The sequence below is a fragment of the Rhynchophorus ferrugineus genome, unplaced genomic scaffold (genome assembly GCF_030347505.1).
Source record: "Rhynchophorus ferrugineus isolate W39M unplaced genomic scaffold, kcgeb_rfMv2 rfM9, whole genome shotgun sequence".
Classification (NCBI taxonomy): Eukaryota; Metazoa; Arthropoda; class Insecta; order Coleoptera; family Curculionidae; genus Rhynchophorus; species Rhynchophorus ferrugineus.
This window is the reverse complement of record NW_027472588.1, coordinates 591761-609952: the sequence shown is the minus strand read 5'-3', so window position 1 is coordinate 609952 and position 18192 is coordinate 591761. Positions and strand designations below refer to the sequence as shown.

Sequence of the window (18192 nt, the reverse complement as noted above, 5' to 3'; positions counted from 1 at the left end):
TTTACCACGCCATATGTTCATATAAGATTGATTTTTGATCGAGAACGCCTGGACATTCACTTGATTTGTACTTGGCTTAGTTTGGTTCAGGTAATTCGAAGATTCAAAGTTTCTATGATTAAATTAAAGACAGCCATGAAACTTTAAGATTCTTATTATTATATAGGAACAATTCAGACTTAAATGTATATTTAAAAATGTATTTTCATGTGCTAAAATCAAAAATCACCAAAAATTACCGATTAGCTTTAGTATTAGAAGTAGATATTTAATATATAGTTTCGAAAATAAAACAAATTAATTGAAAGCAACCCATTATGTTCGAAATAATAGCCGTTACCGTGGCAACAAGACTGTGACAGTTCAAATTGAGACAAGTTAATTTAAAACGCGTAGATTTGACACTTTCGTTGGAGTTTTAGAATAAAATGTACATGTAAACACTCTTCTGTTAAAATGCAAAACGTTTTGTAAATATTTCAAGCCAAGTTTCTAAGTTTTGTGTACACATGCATACAGAAGCTGACTTTTTATAGAATTTAGGTTGAAAATCCTTTTGGATCGGATGGGCACAAGTTAGTAGTCTGCGTCCGGAAAGGAGTAGGTATGGTAAATATTTCAGGAATACTTTCTAGCATTTAATTTTTTTTTAAATTAAACTAATCAGGTCGTATTACCACAATAATTTGAGATAGTATATGGTATTTGATGTTAAATAAACGGGGTATTATATATCGTTTCGAAGATAAAATAGATTAATTGAATACGTTCTGTTTGAAATTATTACGGTTACCATGGCAACGAAATTGTGACAGATTATAAGTCAACTTAAAGAGCGTAGAATTTGCCGTTTTCATTACGAGTTTCGGAGTAAGATCTCTTGTGTTAAAGTGCAACGATTTGTAAATATTTTTAGTCAATTCGTAAAATATTTTCTAAATTTTGTGAACATAAATATACAGAAGCCGAATTTTTATAAGTCTGTATCCAGAAGGCAGTTGGGGCAAATATTTCAAGAATACTTTTCAGAAATTAGAAAAAAAATGTTTAATCGAGTAGCAATCGGGTTTTATTGCCTCAATATTTTGATATGATATACGGAATCTGACATTAAATAAAACGAGGTATTCTAACATCGTTATAACTTTATTGATTTGTGTCAAAAATATTTACAGGGCTCTTAAGAGCCATTCTTTTAAAACCATCCTATTATTCGCTGGCGATAGCGGGCTGTACGTCAGCGGAATTGTCATCCAATGTCAACGACCTCCTAGAGTATCCAGTCCAAGAAGGATTCAGGTAGGTTTGAGTCCCACAACGTCTCCGGTCTTGTTATAGATCCCGAACAGGTTGAACACTGACAGAGAACTGCCGGCAGCTGGCTCCGGACTCGGTTTCGAGGCCTCTTCCTGCTGTTTTGGACCTGGTCGCATCTCCTTGATTTTCTTCAGCTGCTCCAGAGCCTCCTCGTAACTGGGCAGACCGGACACGATGGTGTAGCTGGGAAGATCGACTTCGATGGAACCAGCTTCCAAGTTGGTGGCGATGTGGGTTCGCAGCGCTGCAACATCGAAACGCAATTGTTAGTAAATAATACGATAAACGGTTTTTTGACCTAAGAGGTAAAAGTTATGAATATTATGTGCGGTAATTAAAATTTAATCAAGTCGCCATTGGGGTCAAGCCGACCCACCACTGGTCCGTATGTGATTTTGTTTTCGTAAAAGTCACATGGCTGATGTTGTGTAACGTTGTGCATCATTTGTTTGGAGGATGAAAGAAACTGATTTTTTATCGATATTTAATTAAAATTTTGTTGTTTTCGTTAGACGGTAGAGGATGAGGGAAGGGCGGGTATAGAATGGTAAGGTTAAATGGTGTGTATTTTGAACTGTTCAAATATATGTGCATATATTATGTCTTTTATTTCTATTTCTCCGTCTCCATTTCTTTTCGGTATTAACTATTGGTCTAATTTTTGCCCTCCTATTTTATTGATTATTCTAATATATGTAACCCTGTCAAATGTCAACCCATGCACGTCATCAAAATTTATAAAGCAACGTTGCCGTACCAAATTTAAGTTTTTGTTTATTTAGGGAAATTTAACGTTGTAAAATATAATTTATTTTAATATTCTAGTACATCTAATGCATATTTATTGAAGCATTTAAACTAGAGTTAATTAAACAGCCACAATAGTTTGTAAGTTAGAGTTGTTTTATTATATTGACTATTTGGTTACATATTCGGACGCAGCACACTTCACTCTGTCTCTAACTAAAATGAGAAAGAAAAATGTTCCGAGTTTAAAATGGATCTTACGTTGTTAGAAACTGAATTTGGCAATACATCGACGGTGTTGATGACGTGCATTGGCTGTTTTATTGAAAGAATTATATATTATTTTAACTTTTTTTTGACTAGGCTATACGCACATACTGACGGTTGTCCACCTCCTGTAGTCTAGATTTAGTACAGTATTTATAGCTACGTTTATTTAAAAAATCAACTGTTCTTTCTTTTTCTTTTAATCGTATTACCTAATTAAAAGAACCTTTATTGTTAGTTGTCATAATCATAATATTTTGACAATTGAGTTAAAAAAAATCGGATCTGTCAAAGTTTATAACCTTAAAAGCTAACAACTTAATCATACCCTTACTCTCTTTTTAGTTTAGGATACAAAATTATAACAATTATAAATAAAAGCTTAATATAAAAATGTATTTATAATAAATCACTAATTAGGTACGGATTATACGTCGTCGATCATATTTAAATTATACTTTAGATCACTTGAAACGCACACAGGATATAATTTATCGTCAATTCCTTGTTTACTCGTCTCATTCGCTGTTTTAAAAATAGTATCCGAGTTTAGAATTCTTATTATCGCACTTAAACAAACATTGGTTGCGAAAATTCTTGAAAAAATTGATAAATATATAATCGCTACATATATTTATTACGTTCAATATTATTCAGTTTCTACAAACCGCATTAAGTGTATATTTGGTTGTATAACTTACTAATAAAACGGGCTCAAGAAACAAAATAAAATAGGACGACAGTGAGATATATCTGTCAAATATCTGACAGTTTCCGATGTGACAATGATGTTAACGGTTTTATCGAACGGATATTTGTACAGTTAAACGTCAGTCACCGAATATTTTTACCGTTTTCGTATCCTTGGTTGGGACGCGGTTTAATTTATCACCGTGATTTCACTCACGAATGGATTTTCCATTATTGACGAGGCCTACTATGATTTTGGGATTCCGAACGATGTACTTAAAATAAATTGGATTTAGAAGAATGACAAAGACTTATTTATTAGGTACATAGACGGGTGATCTACGTTTGAATTGCTGTTTATTTAGTTACCTTGTTCAATATTTAATTTATTTAGATACTTATTGCAGTAAAACACATTACTGGCGAGTAAGTATAATATATTTAAATGATTGTTGCGTTATTAAGAGAGTACAGCTTGCGGTTTAAGGAAAGCAATGTATTTTAAATGTTCGTGGCAGATAGCTTGGCTTTAAAATGTCAAATTTTTTCTCAATATTTGGAAAATTTGATTTTCTGCTCGTCTGACCTTACAAAATATGGATGTCGGTTTTTAAAATCGTATAGTCGACATATGTTAATTGTTAGCTCTTATAGCTGTAAGAATGATAACTGAAATGTCATTTTTTTTAATCTTAATATTTAAAAATGTTGACTAAGGATTTTTCTAAGATTGAAGTTCAGTCTCTTATTATTACCGTATAACTACTAACCTATAAAAGTGAATTCTTATAAAGTATTAATTTATAAGCCTAATAAGTGTTTTCAGACTTAGAAAATACAGTAACATAACCTATTTTCTTGTATAAAAATATTGTCACATTCTATTTAACAATTACAAGTATTATTAAATAAAACCCTCCAAATAATACAATATCAAATTAGTTTTTCCCACACTTTCTTAGAAAATACGACAATGACGACATAACCTACTTTTCTGTCTTTTTTTTTTCACAAAACCGTGTTTTAGCCAAATACAAAGGAAATGCTGTAACAATAAATGTAATTGAATGCGACATATCAGTGAATCACAATTCGTTAAAAAAGAAAACCTAGAATGGACATCAATTAGGCGATGGTTTAACGGTCAAAACTTCTCATACAATACGTATAATTCACTTGAAAATCTTTAAAATAATACAAAACAAATCTGTTGGATCGTTTTTTATCCGTTATACATACTCACAAACATAACCTATTTTAAGTTTCGATATGAATGTATTATCTCTTCAAATTTATCCATGGATGACTAGATATAAATAGACCATTTAAAGTTGAGGTGCAAAAAATAAGAAGCAGAAAACCTACCAATAAAACAACCAATGTACGTCATCAACACTGTCGAACGTATTGCCAAATTCAGTTTACAAAATCGTAAAATCCTTTTAAACTCCGAACAGTTTTCTTTCTCATTTTACTAATTAGCATTACTGTAATTAAGAAGAGACAGAATGATGTTGGATGCGGCCGAACATGTAACCAAATCGATTTGTAAAATTTTAAAAATTGTGTTGCTACTGGTTGACAGTGTTGTCACTTCTCAATATAAATATAATAAAACAACTATAACCTACAAACTATCGTGACTATTTAATTAACTGTAGTTTAAGTCCTTCAATAAATATGCATTGGATGTAACAGGTCAATTGAAAAGTCCCCGGCCTGACACATAGATGGCGCTACTAGAATTAAATCCATATATTTTATAGTTAGCCCTACACTTTAAAAGATTCGTGTATCAATTTGACAGCTGTCGGATCATTAGTTTGTGAATTATAGTTGAAGCAGCATTTTGAGTGAAGCAGCTTTTGTTATTGTGACAAAAATGGATAAAAAGGAATTTCGCGTGTTGATACAACATTGCTTTTTGAAGGGAAAAAATACAGTTGAAGCACAAACTTGGCTTGATGCCGAGTTTCCGGACACTGCCTCAGGAAAATCAACCATCAAGGATTGGTATGCTAAGTTTAGACGTTGTGAAATGAGCACCGAAGACGGTGAACGCAGTGGACGCCCAAAAGAGGTTGTTACCGACGAAAACATTTAAAAAATCCACAAAATGATTTTGAATGACCGTAAATTGAAATTGAATAAAATAGCAGACGCTCTAAAGATATCAATTGAACGTGTACAACATCATTCACCAATATTTGGGTATCTATGTGCAAAGTGGGTGCCACGCTAGCTCAGTTTTGAGCAAAAACAACGACGAGTTGATGATTCGGAGCAGTGTTTGAAGATGATCAAGCGTAATAAACTTGAGTTTTTGCATCGATATGTGACAATGGATGAAACATGGCTCCATCATTTCACGCAAAGCGGGAGAAAACGCAACAGTCGGCTGGCAAGGTCTGTATATTGGGATGCGCACGGAATCATTTTCATTGACCAACTTGAAAAAAGAAGGACCATCAACAGCGACTATTTCATAGCGTTATTCGACCGTTTGAAGGACGAAATCGCCGAGAAACGGCCGCATTTGAAGAAAAAGAAAGTGCTGTTTCACCAACACAATACACCGTGTCACAAGTCAGTGAAAACGATGGCAAAAATCCATGAATTGGGCTTCGAATTGCTTCCTCATTCACCGTATTCTCCATATCTGGCCCTCAGCGACTATTTCCTATTCTCAGGTCTCAAAAGAATGCTCGCGGGGAAAAAATGTTCGTCGAAGAGGTGATCGCCGAAACTGAGACCTATTTTGAATCATAGGACAGTTCGTAAAAAAACGATATCGAAAAGTCGGAGGGTCGCTATAAACAGTGTATCACCCTTGAAGAGAATTATGTTGAATAAAAAAAACTAATTTTGCCAAAAAAATATATTTAGCTATGGTAGGCCGGGGACTTTTCAATTGACCTGTTACTATAGTTAAAAGAAATTATATTTTGGAACGTTCTTTTTGTTTGATTATTTTATTTACATTAGTATTTCGTTGTCAGGGTTCAAAATAAACGACGAATTGGTGCGGCAACGTTGCATTATAAATTTTGATAATGTACATCGGAGGTCTTATTGGAAGGACTATATATTAGATTAGACATTCATTAAATAAATATTCATATATATAAAAAAATTGTTTCAGATCAATCCGAGCATTACTGGCTTCCTGGATAGACTCGATTGCGTGGTGTTCCGCCGATGTAGATAAATCGTCTTTTAACGCGTTCAGATGTAGGAGATGGCTCAATCGTTCTTACCTTGAATGGAGTAGTCCATTTGCCAAAATGAAACGGTCACAGTAAACGGACGAAAGCCTAAAATTACAATTGGATATCGGCCTTCGGTTATGTCATTCTTTTGTTTCGTTTTGGTACGGGGCAACGCAGCGAGAATATAAAGATTTTTTGCGTTGGTCCATACGTTGGTCATCTCTATGATAATTAGCGACACATAGCGTAACCGTTTATTTTAATATATATCGCATAAATAACGTACAGTTACTGTATGTTGAAAAATCTAGTTGATCATGGAAAACAAATGATTGTTTATTAAATATATTTTATATCGAATAAGAGTTTGAGAAGATTGAATAATAATATTAACAAAAACATTGAACCGACTTAAAAAACAATTAAGGAACTTACTAAAAAATAAAAAATAATCAAACTTTATTTAAATAAAAAATATTTTAAAATTAGTTCTTGATATTACTTTGTAATACATTGTTTGTAAATTGATAATTAAATTATATTTGTTATCGCACATATTGTTTTTCCGTTTGTACCACCAAATTTATCAAAATTCGACCTTTAAATTAAATGTATCTCCAAATAAATGTCTAAATCCAAGAAAATATATTCTTGAAATACACATATAATTTACAAGAACCGGCAACATCGCGAAGTCAAAAATTAACGCGCACACCAGGCGTCCCTATGAGTACACCTTGGTATAAAACTCTAGTCTAATTAAAAAAAAAACAGTTTTCAAACAATAAATCATAATTGGCCATTTTTTATTTTAAAACGTAATAAACTCTTAAACATATAACATGTCTTTTGTTATCCCCACCCCGTACAAGACAGACCGACAGATATAACCTACTTCTGTCACTTTTGACAAGTCCCCATAGCCAACGACAGATAAACGGAGTTTCACGGGCGACTCGATTTCTGCGATCGATCGGCTAATCTCTACGAGTCTTCGAACTTAGTTTTACCTTAGGTGGTGAGTCACGTGCCGGTCGAATATCAGCTTCGTTTACGTCAGAGAACCTCTTAAATAACATGCCACCCGGTCAGAAACAATCGCTAACGGATTCGGGTCGAAGCACCGATGAAAAGTAACAATCAAGGTGAAATGAAAGAGAAAACCGGTCGTTTTGCCAATACCGTACCCGACGAGATGGAAAGATCACCGGGAAATTTTACACAATATCTCGAAGATTATCGGTGAATGTCCTGAGCCTTTCTCGTGACGCTTCATCCGTTTTCGCTGAAAACAGTCATAAACAGAATGACTCAAAGGACTCTCTGAGAACTAACTAGAAAACTATCTATGGTGACTCACTGAAATCATCTCGACGCTATGTCTATTTATCTTGAAAAATAATTAAAGAGAAACTATTTCAATCCAATAAAATTCCCCCTGTAAATAACATTCATAACATAATCATCATGCGACTCGCATCTTGAAAATAATTATAAGAAAAACATCGTATAATCTACCTTGAATTAAATATAATAAATAACAAAATATATATATTAAACATATGAAACATACTTTCTACGAATGAAATAGTACGAAAGGAAAATGCAGTCAGGAACCAGGCTTTTCAACACTGAAAAAATGAAGAAGTAAGCAATAATAACGAAAAATAATTATAACAAGCAACTGTTACATTTGTAGATATTATGAATAAAGTCCTTAATTAATTTTGCAAATTCTAGTATTAACGTGATTTTGTGTATACGTCATCAAGATGTTTAATATATTGTCCGCCACAGTGTAAATTCCTTTTACAATCAGACAATATTTTCCTTCTCATTTTATTCCAGTTAAAAAGAGACACAATGCTGTTTGATTAGTTCGAACACGCAAACGAATGAGCCTGTCAAAGTCGTCCGGTTGTCAGTATGCAAAATTCTTGAAAGCAATAGTGATAAGAGGTTATAACTCTAACCTATAGACTATTGTGGCTGTACAATTAACTGTAGTTCGTAGATGTACTATAATGTTAAAATAAATTATATTTGATAACATTTTTGTTCAATAATTTTATTTAGACTAGAATTTTGTTGTATGCCAAATCCAAACAGAATTAAAACTCAGAGTTGATGCGGCAACATTGCGACGTTTTGACGTCACAAATTTAAATGCCGTATGTACAAAATAACTTTGAACAGACTATATATACTCAATATTATATGAACTAAATCATCGAATGTTTTAGAGACTGCGACGTTAGAGAAACGGCGTTAACTATTTTTGTGAGGTTATGTTAGTTTTCAATGTTATTCACCAGAGTTGGTTCCCTCTGACTGTCGACTCGCCCAGAACAATGACAAAAATAAAACGCAGAGAGAATTATTGAGTTTAGTCGGGTCTGAGTCTCGATATCATGACAGTTTACCACATGAACCAGTTTATCTCATCCAAAATTATGATGCATAATGGATAATTTGAAAGAGCACAAATGTATTGTCAAAACCTGACGGTTTATTTGTAACTATGGATCATAAATAATTAATAGCAATATTAAGTGAAACATGAATCACCTCATAGGTTAAAACACTAAACCGTCACCAATCATTTATGATACAAAATTCTAACACAGGAAGGTTTACTCATTATTCATCAAACAAGGAGAAACGCATTCTCCTATAAGCCCCAGAGTAATTCCAAATAAAGTCGTTATGTAAATACAGATAAGTTAAACAATTAACACGGTGAATAATTTAAACAACAACTCGGGGCAGCGGGAGATTTGTTTATACAGTTTTCGAAGGAAAAACTATTGAGTACATAAAACGTTGAAATCGTTTATCTAAAGGCTGTGCGTTTTATTACAAAGCGGTCGGTGTACCTTGACTCTCTTTTGTTTCGACGCATTCGGATTAAAATTGTTCGCAAGATGACTTGATAATAACAAAAAATGATAATGAATCTTTATATTGATGTACCAATAAGTACTGTGACTATAGGTTAGTTTTGTGGGACTTACTAACTTACTGTATTGACATTGTCAAGAGTTAGTAGTTGAGTTACAAAAGGTATTGCAAATCGTTTTATTATTTTGATTAGCATTGGGAACTATCGACTGAAATCGACTATCGACTGTTTAGTAATTCACTACTTTTTACTGTCGAGTGTTTCAGTCGCTATTTTCGGTCCGACTGATTTTGTTACTATTTACTATCGACTGCTTTATGTTAAAATTTATGCTTACATAGATTTATATGTAATATATATAGTTTTATGATTTTTTGATAGTTTGCTAGTAAATAACAATATATTGTATATTAATATAGTTGCATTTTGGAGTGATATTTTTCAAGATTGTTAATTAATAGGGTAAAAAGATAAAAATTGTGAATAGTAAATAGTAATATACTTTTGATTGTTTTTATGGCAATAATAAGTAATATTTGGACTACTCTCTCGATTTTTGTTAAAAAATATTTCCGTTCAATAATAAATAAAGCATTTACTTTATTTTAAAAAGCTCTAGTAGTTATTGTACCATCATTTTTAAATATGTCATGGATTAGTATTTTTTTCTATGATTAGGTATATGTTTAATTTTTATTTAGTCTTTATTGTTATTGTACATCTTTAGCTTTTAAGTTTTGTTTAAGTTCCATTGTATTGTCTATATTTGTTATAGTATATTATTTAAATTATTCTTTTATTTATTTTTAAATTATATTATTCCATTTCATAGAAAAATTCCCTCTATTTTACAGATCCACAGAACATTCAAATATAAGAGTGATTCTACTGCGTTTAACATGAAATTATTAATTTCATGTTAATAGTATTCAGTAATTTTTTTGCTTTTCTTTTTTTAAAGTTACGTACGTTAAGTAGTACGTGAAGTAATATGTACATCCCCGTCTCGTTTATACTACCATTGGAAAATATAAGCACATATCAAACTGCCCAAGCAATTATCTCCGTCCTTTCTTCTCTCACAATTTATACAGGGAAGGTTTCGTACATACAGTAGTTTTTGACTGTCGACTGTTTTGCGATTATCGACTGTTTTTAGTCAATAGTTCTCAACGCTAATTGTGATTGACTTGCTTGCCAGTTAAAAAAAGAAACGTTTTGGACATTGGTCCAAGATAACTATTCACATGGCAATTTAAACGGAATATCCACGGTCACAACTGAATTTAAATAAAGAATTATGGAAGAGATAAACCGTATCTACCAGACTCGGTGCCTTGCCTTATTACAGAACAATGCAGTACTCACTTCTTTCCTTCCATTCTTGGATCTTGTGGTAAACCAGACAGGAGCACATGAAACAGACGCAGCTGACCACCATGAGGGTGAGCACGATGCCCACCCAGACGTCGGTGAGGAACTCCTGATAGGTGGGCTCGCTGAAGGTGCTCAGGTCGCGGTCCACCTCACGTACCTGGAACACTTCCAGATCGGAGATGTTGAAATTGACGGTCTGGACCGGGGTTTCAGTCATGACGCGCGATTCGCACCGTTTAGCATGGTACCACTCGCAACGAGTCTAGCTGGTGACTGCTGGTCGACCGGTACCGTTCTTACGTCTTGGAGGCGATGTCTCACAGCCGCCTCCCCACTCCGACGGTCACGTGAAGTCAAGTAACTCGCTAATATTTTTTTTTATACTGCATATATTTGTTTATTCATAAGTATTTCAACATATTACGTACAGATAGACACATAATGATATAAAAAATGATGCATTATCGGAACGATATAGTCAATTGTTTTAATGGAGGACCGGGGAATTGGTCGGTCTGATGAAAGTTCACAAAATCAGGTTCTCTTAGCAGTTTGGTTAGAAATTAACACTAGTTGAACATTTCTCGATAAAGGAGACACAATTACAGGAACTGTGAATTGATCTTAAATGGTAATAATATTTTTTTTAAATACGAGAATAACTAGAAGTCTGATGGAGCTAGATCTACCGAATAAGCTAGATTCATCACTTGAAATTTTGATGATTGTCCGTACAACTTCTGCTAAACTTCTCTCGTTTCGTTTGAGACCTCCAAATCCATATCCTGCATTTTTTTAAATGATTTCTGGTGTTTCTGATGCTGTTTTTGGATGTCACATTAAACTATTTGAACACTTTTGCTATTTCGGTATGAACTTCCATGGACAACCGTAATGAAAAAGTTAGTATTTTATGCTTCTAACCATTATTTTCATCAGATATAGATATATGATTTCCACTTACGGTACGTGGTCTAACTTGGTACTACTTTATGATTTATACTACCAGGTAGTACTTAGAGAGAGAAAATTCCTCAAAACTTATCTGATGTATATATAGTTCTCTCCATATTTCAACAATATTTTGTTTGTTCTTTAAATTTTGCGATACATTTTAACAGGTTCTGAGGACACTAAGTACGCAAATAATGATCCCTGGGTACTAGATCTGTCAGACATAGTGGATTGCAAAAAAATTAATCCAACAACTGGTTTGAGTGTAGATTTATATTTTCCTGAGCTAGGATCACTGTAGCAAGTATATATCTTTGACCCCCAAAATATTCTAAATTCCAAAACTGTCAGAAAGATCAAAAATACAAATGTTTGAGGGATCGAATGCCTCAAAATTAATTTATTGTCAATGAGGTTCAATTTTGTAGAACTTCTTAACACTGGAGCAATTTCCTAGGACTAGATCTTGTATATACATTGAATTGTAAAGAACTCATTCTAATAATTGGTTTGAGAGTAGATCTTTATTTTCTGAAGTTAGGGTCACTAGAGCAAGTCTACACTTTTGATCATCAAAAGATTCTGAATTCAAACGCGTTTGGAAAGACCGAAAATAAAAGTCCTAAAAATCCCTCAAAATTAATTTAATTTCAGCGAAGTTCACTTTTGCAAAACTTCTTACCACTATAGCTACTTTTTGAGGTTCGAGGGCAAATAATAATCACTGGGAATAGATCTGGCACATACAATGGATTTTAACGAACTTAATCCAACAATTGGTTTGAAAGTAGATTTATATTTTCCTGGTCTAGGGTCACTATAGCAAGTACATGTTTTTGATCTTCGAAAGATTCTGAATTCAAATACCGCGAAAAGAAAATAAAGATTTTTGAGGAGGAAAAATGTGCAAAACTTCTTACCACTAGAGGCACTTTCTGAGGTTCGATGGCAAATAATCATCGCTGGGGACTAGGTTTGGTAGACACGGTGTATCGCAGAGAACCTCATCATCAGTTCACGTTTATTTGCCTGTCGAAATCAGCGTTTGGTTTTGGAATGTTTTATCATCATGAAAAAGATGATATTACTTTAAGGCCTTACAGTCGACATTGTCAAAGTCAAAAAAGTAGGCGTATAGAGGTAACGGTGTAATCTGAAATCATCTTCATGCTGGTACCAGAGCAAATGTTTATATTACCCCGTGTACTACTATCCCATCAGGGAAATGTAAAAACGTAGGGTCTATCTGGTACAGGTGGTGATGTAACTAACAAGATTAAGTATTATCTCTAAGAAGTTCATCACTAGGCACCATATATCTTCAACAATAAGTACTATATGATCTGATTGGCATGCATTATCGTTCCTTGTTAATTTAAAAACGAAGGTGATTGAGTCTGATTCCGCAGAGGTAGTCGTGGTGGATGTACTTGATTGTTTAGCTTCATATTTAATTTATTATTTTCATTTCAGCAGCATTTTTTACAAAGCGAATCTATAATTGTTCATATATCTCTAAAAATAGCGATAACGCGAAAATAAAAATCCCCTGTACAGTATTTCTTACGTTAACGAACAAACAATGATCAATTACAACTTCTATTTTCGGTTAAACGAGATAGAAAAAGCAGGAAAACCACCACTAAGTCGTGAGCGAAAAATCACAGCTAACAATTTTTTTTTGTTTGTACAATTATCTCATTATCCATATTAGGATCTGTTACACGCCATTGTACAATTTCAGTTGTTTTCAAACATCGGTAAACACCATTAACCCAACATTTTAAATCATTATCGAGATATACCAACGTCAAACTGACACCGGCTCGTGACAATCAACGGAAAAACGCGAAAACAAAAGACTAACGGGGACCCTCGATCGATTATCGGATTCGCGAGACGGTCTTCGTCCCGGCCTCCTAGATGTTTCTTCATTCTATTAAGACGGGCGGGCTAAAATAAAATCGACGTTTCCAATAAGACTCGCGACATTAGCATCAATTAGAATGAAATCGTTAATCGGTGACGTCAAACAACAAAATCGTTAGGGGGAAATGTAAATTCAGGCAGGTAATATTTGCACGCTGTTGACGACTGGACAAGGCCGGTCGGACATCACAGCGAGATTTGGATGATAATTCTGTTGATCGTTTTGATTGGAGTTTCCATTGGAACTAAAAAGTGCCGTCGCATTGTTGTCGATTGTCTTTTTTTGTTCGTTCGTCATGTGATGTCGAGACCTGACGTCTGTTCGTTGATCTAACTCACCTAACTAGTTTGTTATTAGAATATGAAAAACAAAACCAATATTGATATTCAAAAATCAAATCACTCACATTAAATGCGTTAGATTCTCTTGGAAACAAATTAAGCCATTCTTATAGGGTTTAACGAAATATTCTTTCGAAATTTTTCTTATGAAATCTACCCTCACTGTGTTCACAGACAATATTGAATTGTTTTTAAAATGCCGCAAATATTGACAGTTTTCAAATATGTTGTGTTCAGCGCCCTCTCTGAAGTTCCAGCGAAAGCTAGCCGTTTAACAAACAGATCTCTATATCATGAAAGTTATTTACCATATATTTTATCATCACTTTGTTGGAATTGCATATTTTCATATTATGACTAAATGCATTTAAAACTTTGCAACGAATATATTATATCGATTAATTTTAATTTTAATTTTGTTGTAGGTCAATTTGAATGCTAGGCTAATACTCTAGGAAGCGTTCTGACAATTATACAGTTGATGAGAATAGAATAGTTATTTAGAAGAATATTCTACAATTTTTTTTTATAAATACTATGGAAATAAGATTTTTTAGGGATGATATAATAAGCGCTTATTAATGATTAATTCAATAATTCATCATTTGTTTTGTATAGTTAACTAGATGTTTCTTTGTTTTAAATAATTTCAACTTTTGACTAGGGAATATTTGGTAGAATAGCCAACTAACTACTCCTTTATCCTTTTATACAGCCATAATAATTTATAGGTAAGAGTTAAAACCTCTTATCACTATTGTTTTCAAGAATTTTGCATACGTCTGACAGCTGGTAGCCGTCCGGTTGTCAGATGTACGCTAAATTATTCAAAATATTAGTTATAATTATTACAGGTTATAAACCGGCAAACATTATTTTAGCCCTTTATTTTGATAAATTTTAAGTCGTTCCGTGATATATCATATTTTTTCGTATGAAATGCGGAAAACAATAGATATTCAGGGTCACAAATTGATTGCGGCTTTAATAGGTTATTTCGAAAAGGAACGAGATAACGGAGGCTCCCTTTTGCCGGTAAATTCCGTTAGAGAGGTAATTACTGATGATATTAAATAATATAAGCCCCTCCAATTTTATTGAAAATGTTTTTTAGCGGGTCGCTGCCGTGCTAAATATTACTGTGGGTAGTGTGAGTAACATCACTTACAAAATGAAGAATAATAATTTAGATTCACCCAAGAAAAACCGTCTACATACAAAGTGTGTAACGAATCGTGACATTGGCTCTATTCGAGAGCAAATATATGAAATATATAAGAACTGTAAGTACACAAGCTATTTTATCAATTAATGGTATAAAATAATATAAGAAACTTGAATATTTCAAAATGGTTTATTGTGGCATTCTTGGCAAGACAGTGACAAAAAAAGTGTAAAGATAATAAAAATTGATGGAAAAAGTTAAAAGTTACAATATCAATTGGGTTTTGTTGGTCATTATATTTATTAATAGTTAATTGCAGATATGCAATTAATTGATTGCTGGTTGAGAAGGGTATTCCATCAAAAAACTGTTTGGATATGTGGAAGGAAGCATTGTCAACCATAACACCTTCTTTGGATGAACTTGATATAACATACAAGGAATGTAATTGATAAATGGTGGAATCGTGAACATGTTTTAGACAGATCAGAAATTAATAGTTTAGTGATTGAATTGGACAGTGAAAGTGACAGTGGAAAGTGAAAGTGACTGAAGGAAACTTTCGATATGTGATAATGCTGTGCAATGCTGGAAATTCCTGAGACAGAGTGATGAGAGTGGAAACAATTAAAGGTATGCATATAATTAATTGAACATAACTATAGAAAATGGTATTGCAGGGCGTGAAAGATTTGTGTGTAGTTAGAATGTATGAGGAGAGAATGAATACTAACTTTTTCATAGATACGGTAAATGCATTAGACAGAATTCAGTGATTAATTTTATCAAGAATGGTGTACAAAGGTAGTAGCAGAAGAAATAGATAACTTGCAAAGTAATCACACCATCGAAGGAAACAAGAACTAAATGTAAAAAGTAAATATGCTCTCGAATTAAAGTAAAATACGTTTCTCAGATATACAATTGTTGATTAGGTGGATTAAGCTTCCATGGGGATAACACTACATGAAAAAAAATGCGCCTAGAAACTCTACGTCATGGGTGGTGTGGAAAAGAGTTCAATGTAAACAAAACAAATATAATCTACAAACTATTCTAGCCGTGTTCTTAATTGTAGTTTTAAGTCCTTCGATAATATATGTATTAGAAGTACTATAATGTTAAAATAAATTATATTTGATAACATTTTTGTTCAATTATTTTATTTAGATTAGAATTTTCTTGTAGGTCAAAACCCAACTAAACTAAAACTCAGGGTTGATGCGGCAACATCGCAGTATTTCGACGTCACAAATATCCATGATGCATTACTAAAAAAACTTTGAATAGACTATATATATTTCCATATATTAGAATCGTAGAAGATGGATTTTGTGTTCTGTTATGTAATAATTGTGAGCGTTAGAGACTTTGATTTGATTAACTAAAAGGCACTTTTAGTTTTTTTCTGCTTTTCTAAAGATAGAATGGAAGGAAACGTTGGTCATAATATAAATACCAATAATTAAATACTTTTACTGCTGCTACTCTTTTTTTTTTCATGCTAAAGGAAGCATATTATAGACTATAGATCATCAGTGTAAGTAGTTTCAGTCCTCATCATTCTCTTTGCAGGAATAATTGACGCCTGGTGAACGTGTTGAGTCTTCGATAATTTTGCTTGTTTATATAGATTTTTAATCTCACCGACTAGAGTTTATGAAGTACTTTGTGCATTTGGCAAACAGGACAGTAATTTTTATAACTACCATGTAGTCAATCTTTTTATGATGATTTATCATTAATTACTGAACAGAAATTACCAAGCAAGGTTGTTTTTACTATGACTGAAAAACATTCTAGGAAAAATATTGTGTTAATATAGTATGAAAAAATAAAATTTGAATAAAAATAAATAAATGAAGGAGCTCAAGTCACAATAGTTAGATGTTGGTAGAAAATAATATCAAAAAATACCAATTGTTATGTGTTTTATATAGGCAGGATACATCATCAGACACAACTATGTTTTATTTATTTTTTGTTCTTACAATTTTACATGTTTAGGCGTCTCCAACAGGCGATGTGGCTTTATCTATACCTGCGTCATCCTCCTCGATGTTTTCAACGCCATCCTCGTCTTCATCATCATCTTTAGACCCATCATCCTCATCATCCTCCTCGGTTTCGTTAACAGCTTCAGCTTCATCATCCCCACCGGTTGTTTCCTCGGCATTGGCGTCGGTGGGGGCGAGACCAACCTCCTCGTTAGCCGGCTGGGTCGTTTCCTCGACATTTTCCTGCTGGATCTTGACCTTCGCCATTTTTCCTAAACCAAATCGACGTCAAGATCAGTGTTTGCGATTGTACGACTCTAATTACCCCTTCTTTTGCTCTTCTTCTTTAGGTACGTGATGATCTCGGCTTCGGGAGCGTTATAGTCCGCGGGGAAGAAGTATTTGCAGTCCAGCTCGCCGATTTCCACGTCCCTGCTCATGTACGATGGGCCCAGCTCTTCGAATTCCACGAAATAATCTTGGTCCTCTTTAGCTAGTTGAATAACGATCTTCTCTTCGCTGTAAAGACAATTAACGCGTGTATATATGTTGATAATTGATGAAATAACTTACTAAGTCACGGGTAGGACACGACTCTCGAACTTATCGGTGGTTTTGGCCAGGAGTTTGGCGTCTCCAGGTATGTCACTGGAGAAATAACCGAAGCTCATGACCTTTCCTGGGTATTTGGTTGATAGCTCGAATACATCTCTAGCTAGAAGTTGTTCGATATTAATATACATTGACACTGGCGTGATGTTTGGCAAATTATGTTATTGGAGGTCATTAGAGGTTTAGAACACAACCAAATGTCCTCAATGTTTATTCAGTTGTTGCTATGAATGAATGAATGAATGTGAGTGAAGAATATGAGTGACTTATACCAACCTTTGAAAGCATCATAAGCTACCGCAACATGTAGAGGGACCTCCTTGACTTCCGGTATCTTTTTCGGATCACATACGCCGGGGAACAGGAGCTTCAGCACCGAAGCCTTGCACAAGCAATTGGGGGGCGCCCACACCCCCAGCAGCACCTTATCCGGATCGTCTTCGGCTTCAACCTTCCTCAGTCTAAGCGATGGCGACTTCTCGTCTCCAGGCGGTTGCCTCGAGTTTCCGTACACCATCTGCAACACTATTTCGTCGATCTGACCCTTGAGGGCATCGTGGCACCGTTTCAAGAGCAGCGCAAACGAGAGCTTGTTGCTGCCGAAGTCCTCGATGGTCCTCCGTGGGAATTTCTTCTCGCAGAAGAAGAGCATCTCCTCCAGAATGCCCTCTTGAAGTCGCACCT

General features: G+C 34.0%; 2 protein-coding genes and 1 long non-coding RNA gene across 5 annotated transcripts; 2 read left to right on the top strand and 1 right to left on the bottom strand.

The window, feature by feature from the left end:
* Positions 1–1127: 1127 nt before the first annotated feature.
* LOC143202402 (uncharacterized) lies at positions 1128–18160 on the bottom strand. 2 transcript variants are annotated; one of them, XM_076413904.1, is made up of 5 exons: positions 17785–18160; positions 17470–17611; positions 17222–17415; positions 16891–17168; positions 1128–1561 (listed from the first exon to the last, which is right to left on the bottom strand). In XM_076413904.1, exons 1-4 carry the CDS (start codon positions 18158–18160, stop codon positions 16903–16905), a joined length of 978 nt encoding a protein of 325 aa, XP_076270019.1. In that variant the 3' UTR covers positions 1128–1561; positions 16891–16902. The 2 variants fall into 2 exon arrangements, with proteins under 2 accessions (XP_076270019.1, XP_076270018.1); XM_076413903.1 differs by having other exon boundaries at positions 16941–17168.
* LOC143202414 (uncharacterized) lies at positions 14342–15437 on the top strand. 2 transcript variants are annotated; one of them, XM_076413926.1, is made up of 4 exons: positions 14342–14465; positions 14616–14787; positions 14849–15017; positions 15219–15437. In XM_076413926.1, exons 2-4 carry the CDS (start codon positions 14674–14676, stop codon positions 15302–15304), a joined length of 369 nt encoding a protein of 122 aa, XP_076270041.1. In that variant the 5' UTR covers positions 14342–14465; positions 14616–14673; the 3' UTR covers positions 15305–15437. The 2 variants fall into 2 exon arrangements, with proteins under 2 accessions (XP_076270041.1, XP_076270042.1); XM_076413927.1 differs by lacking the exon at positions 14342–14465 and having other exon boundaries at positions 14531–14787; positions 15209–15367.
* On the top strand, positions 15645–16045 carry LOC143202417 (uncharacterized). Its single transcript, XR_013007162.1, has 2 exons — positions 15645–15775; positions 15835–16045. It is a non-coding gene; the product is annotated as an uncharacterized LOC143202417 (long non-coding RNA).
* Positions 18161–18192: the final 32 nt, after the last annotated feature.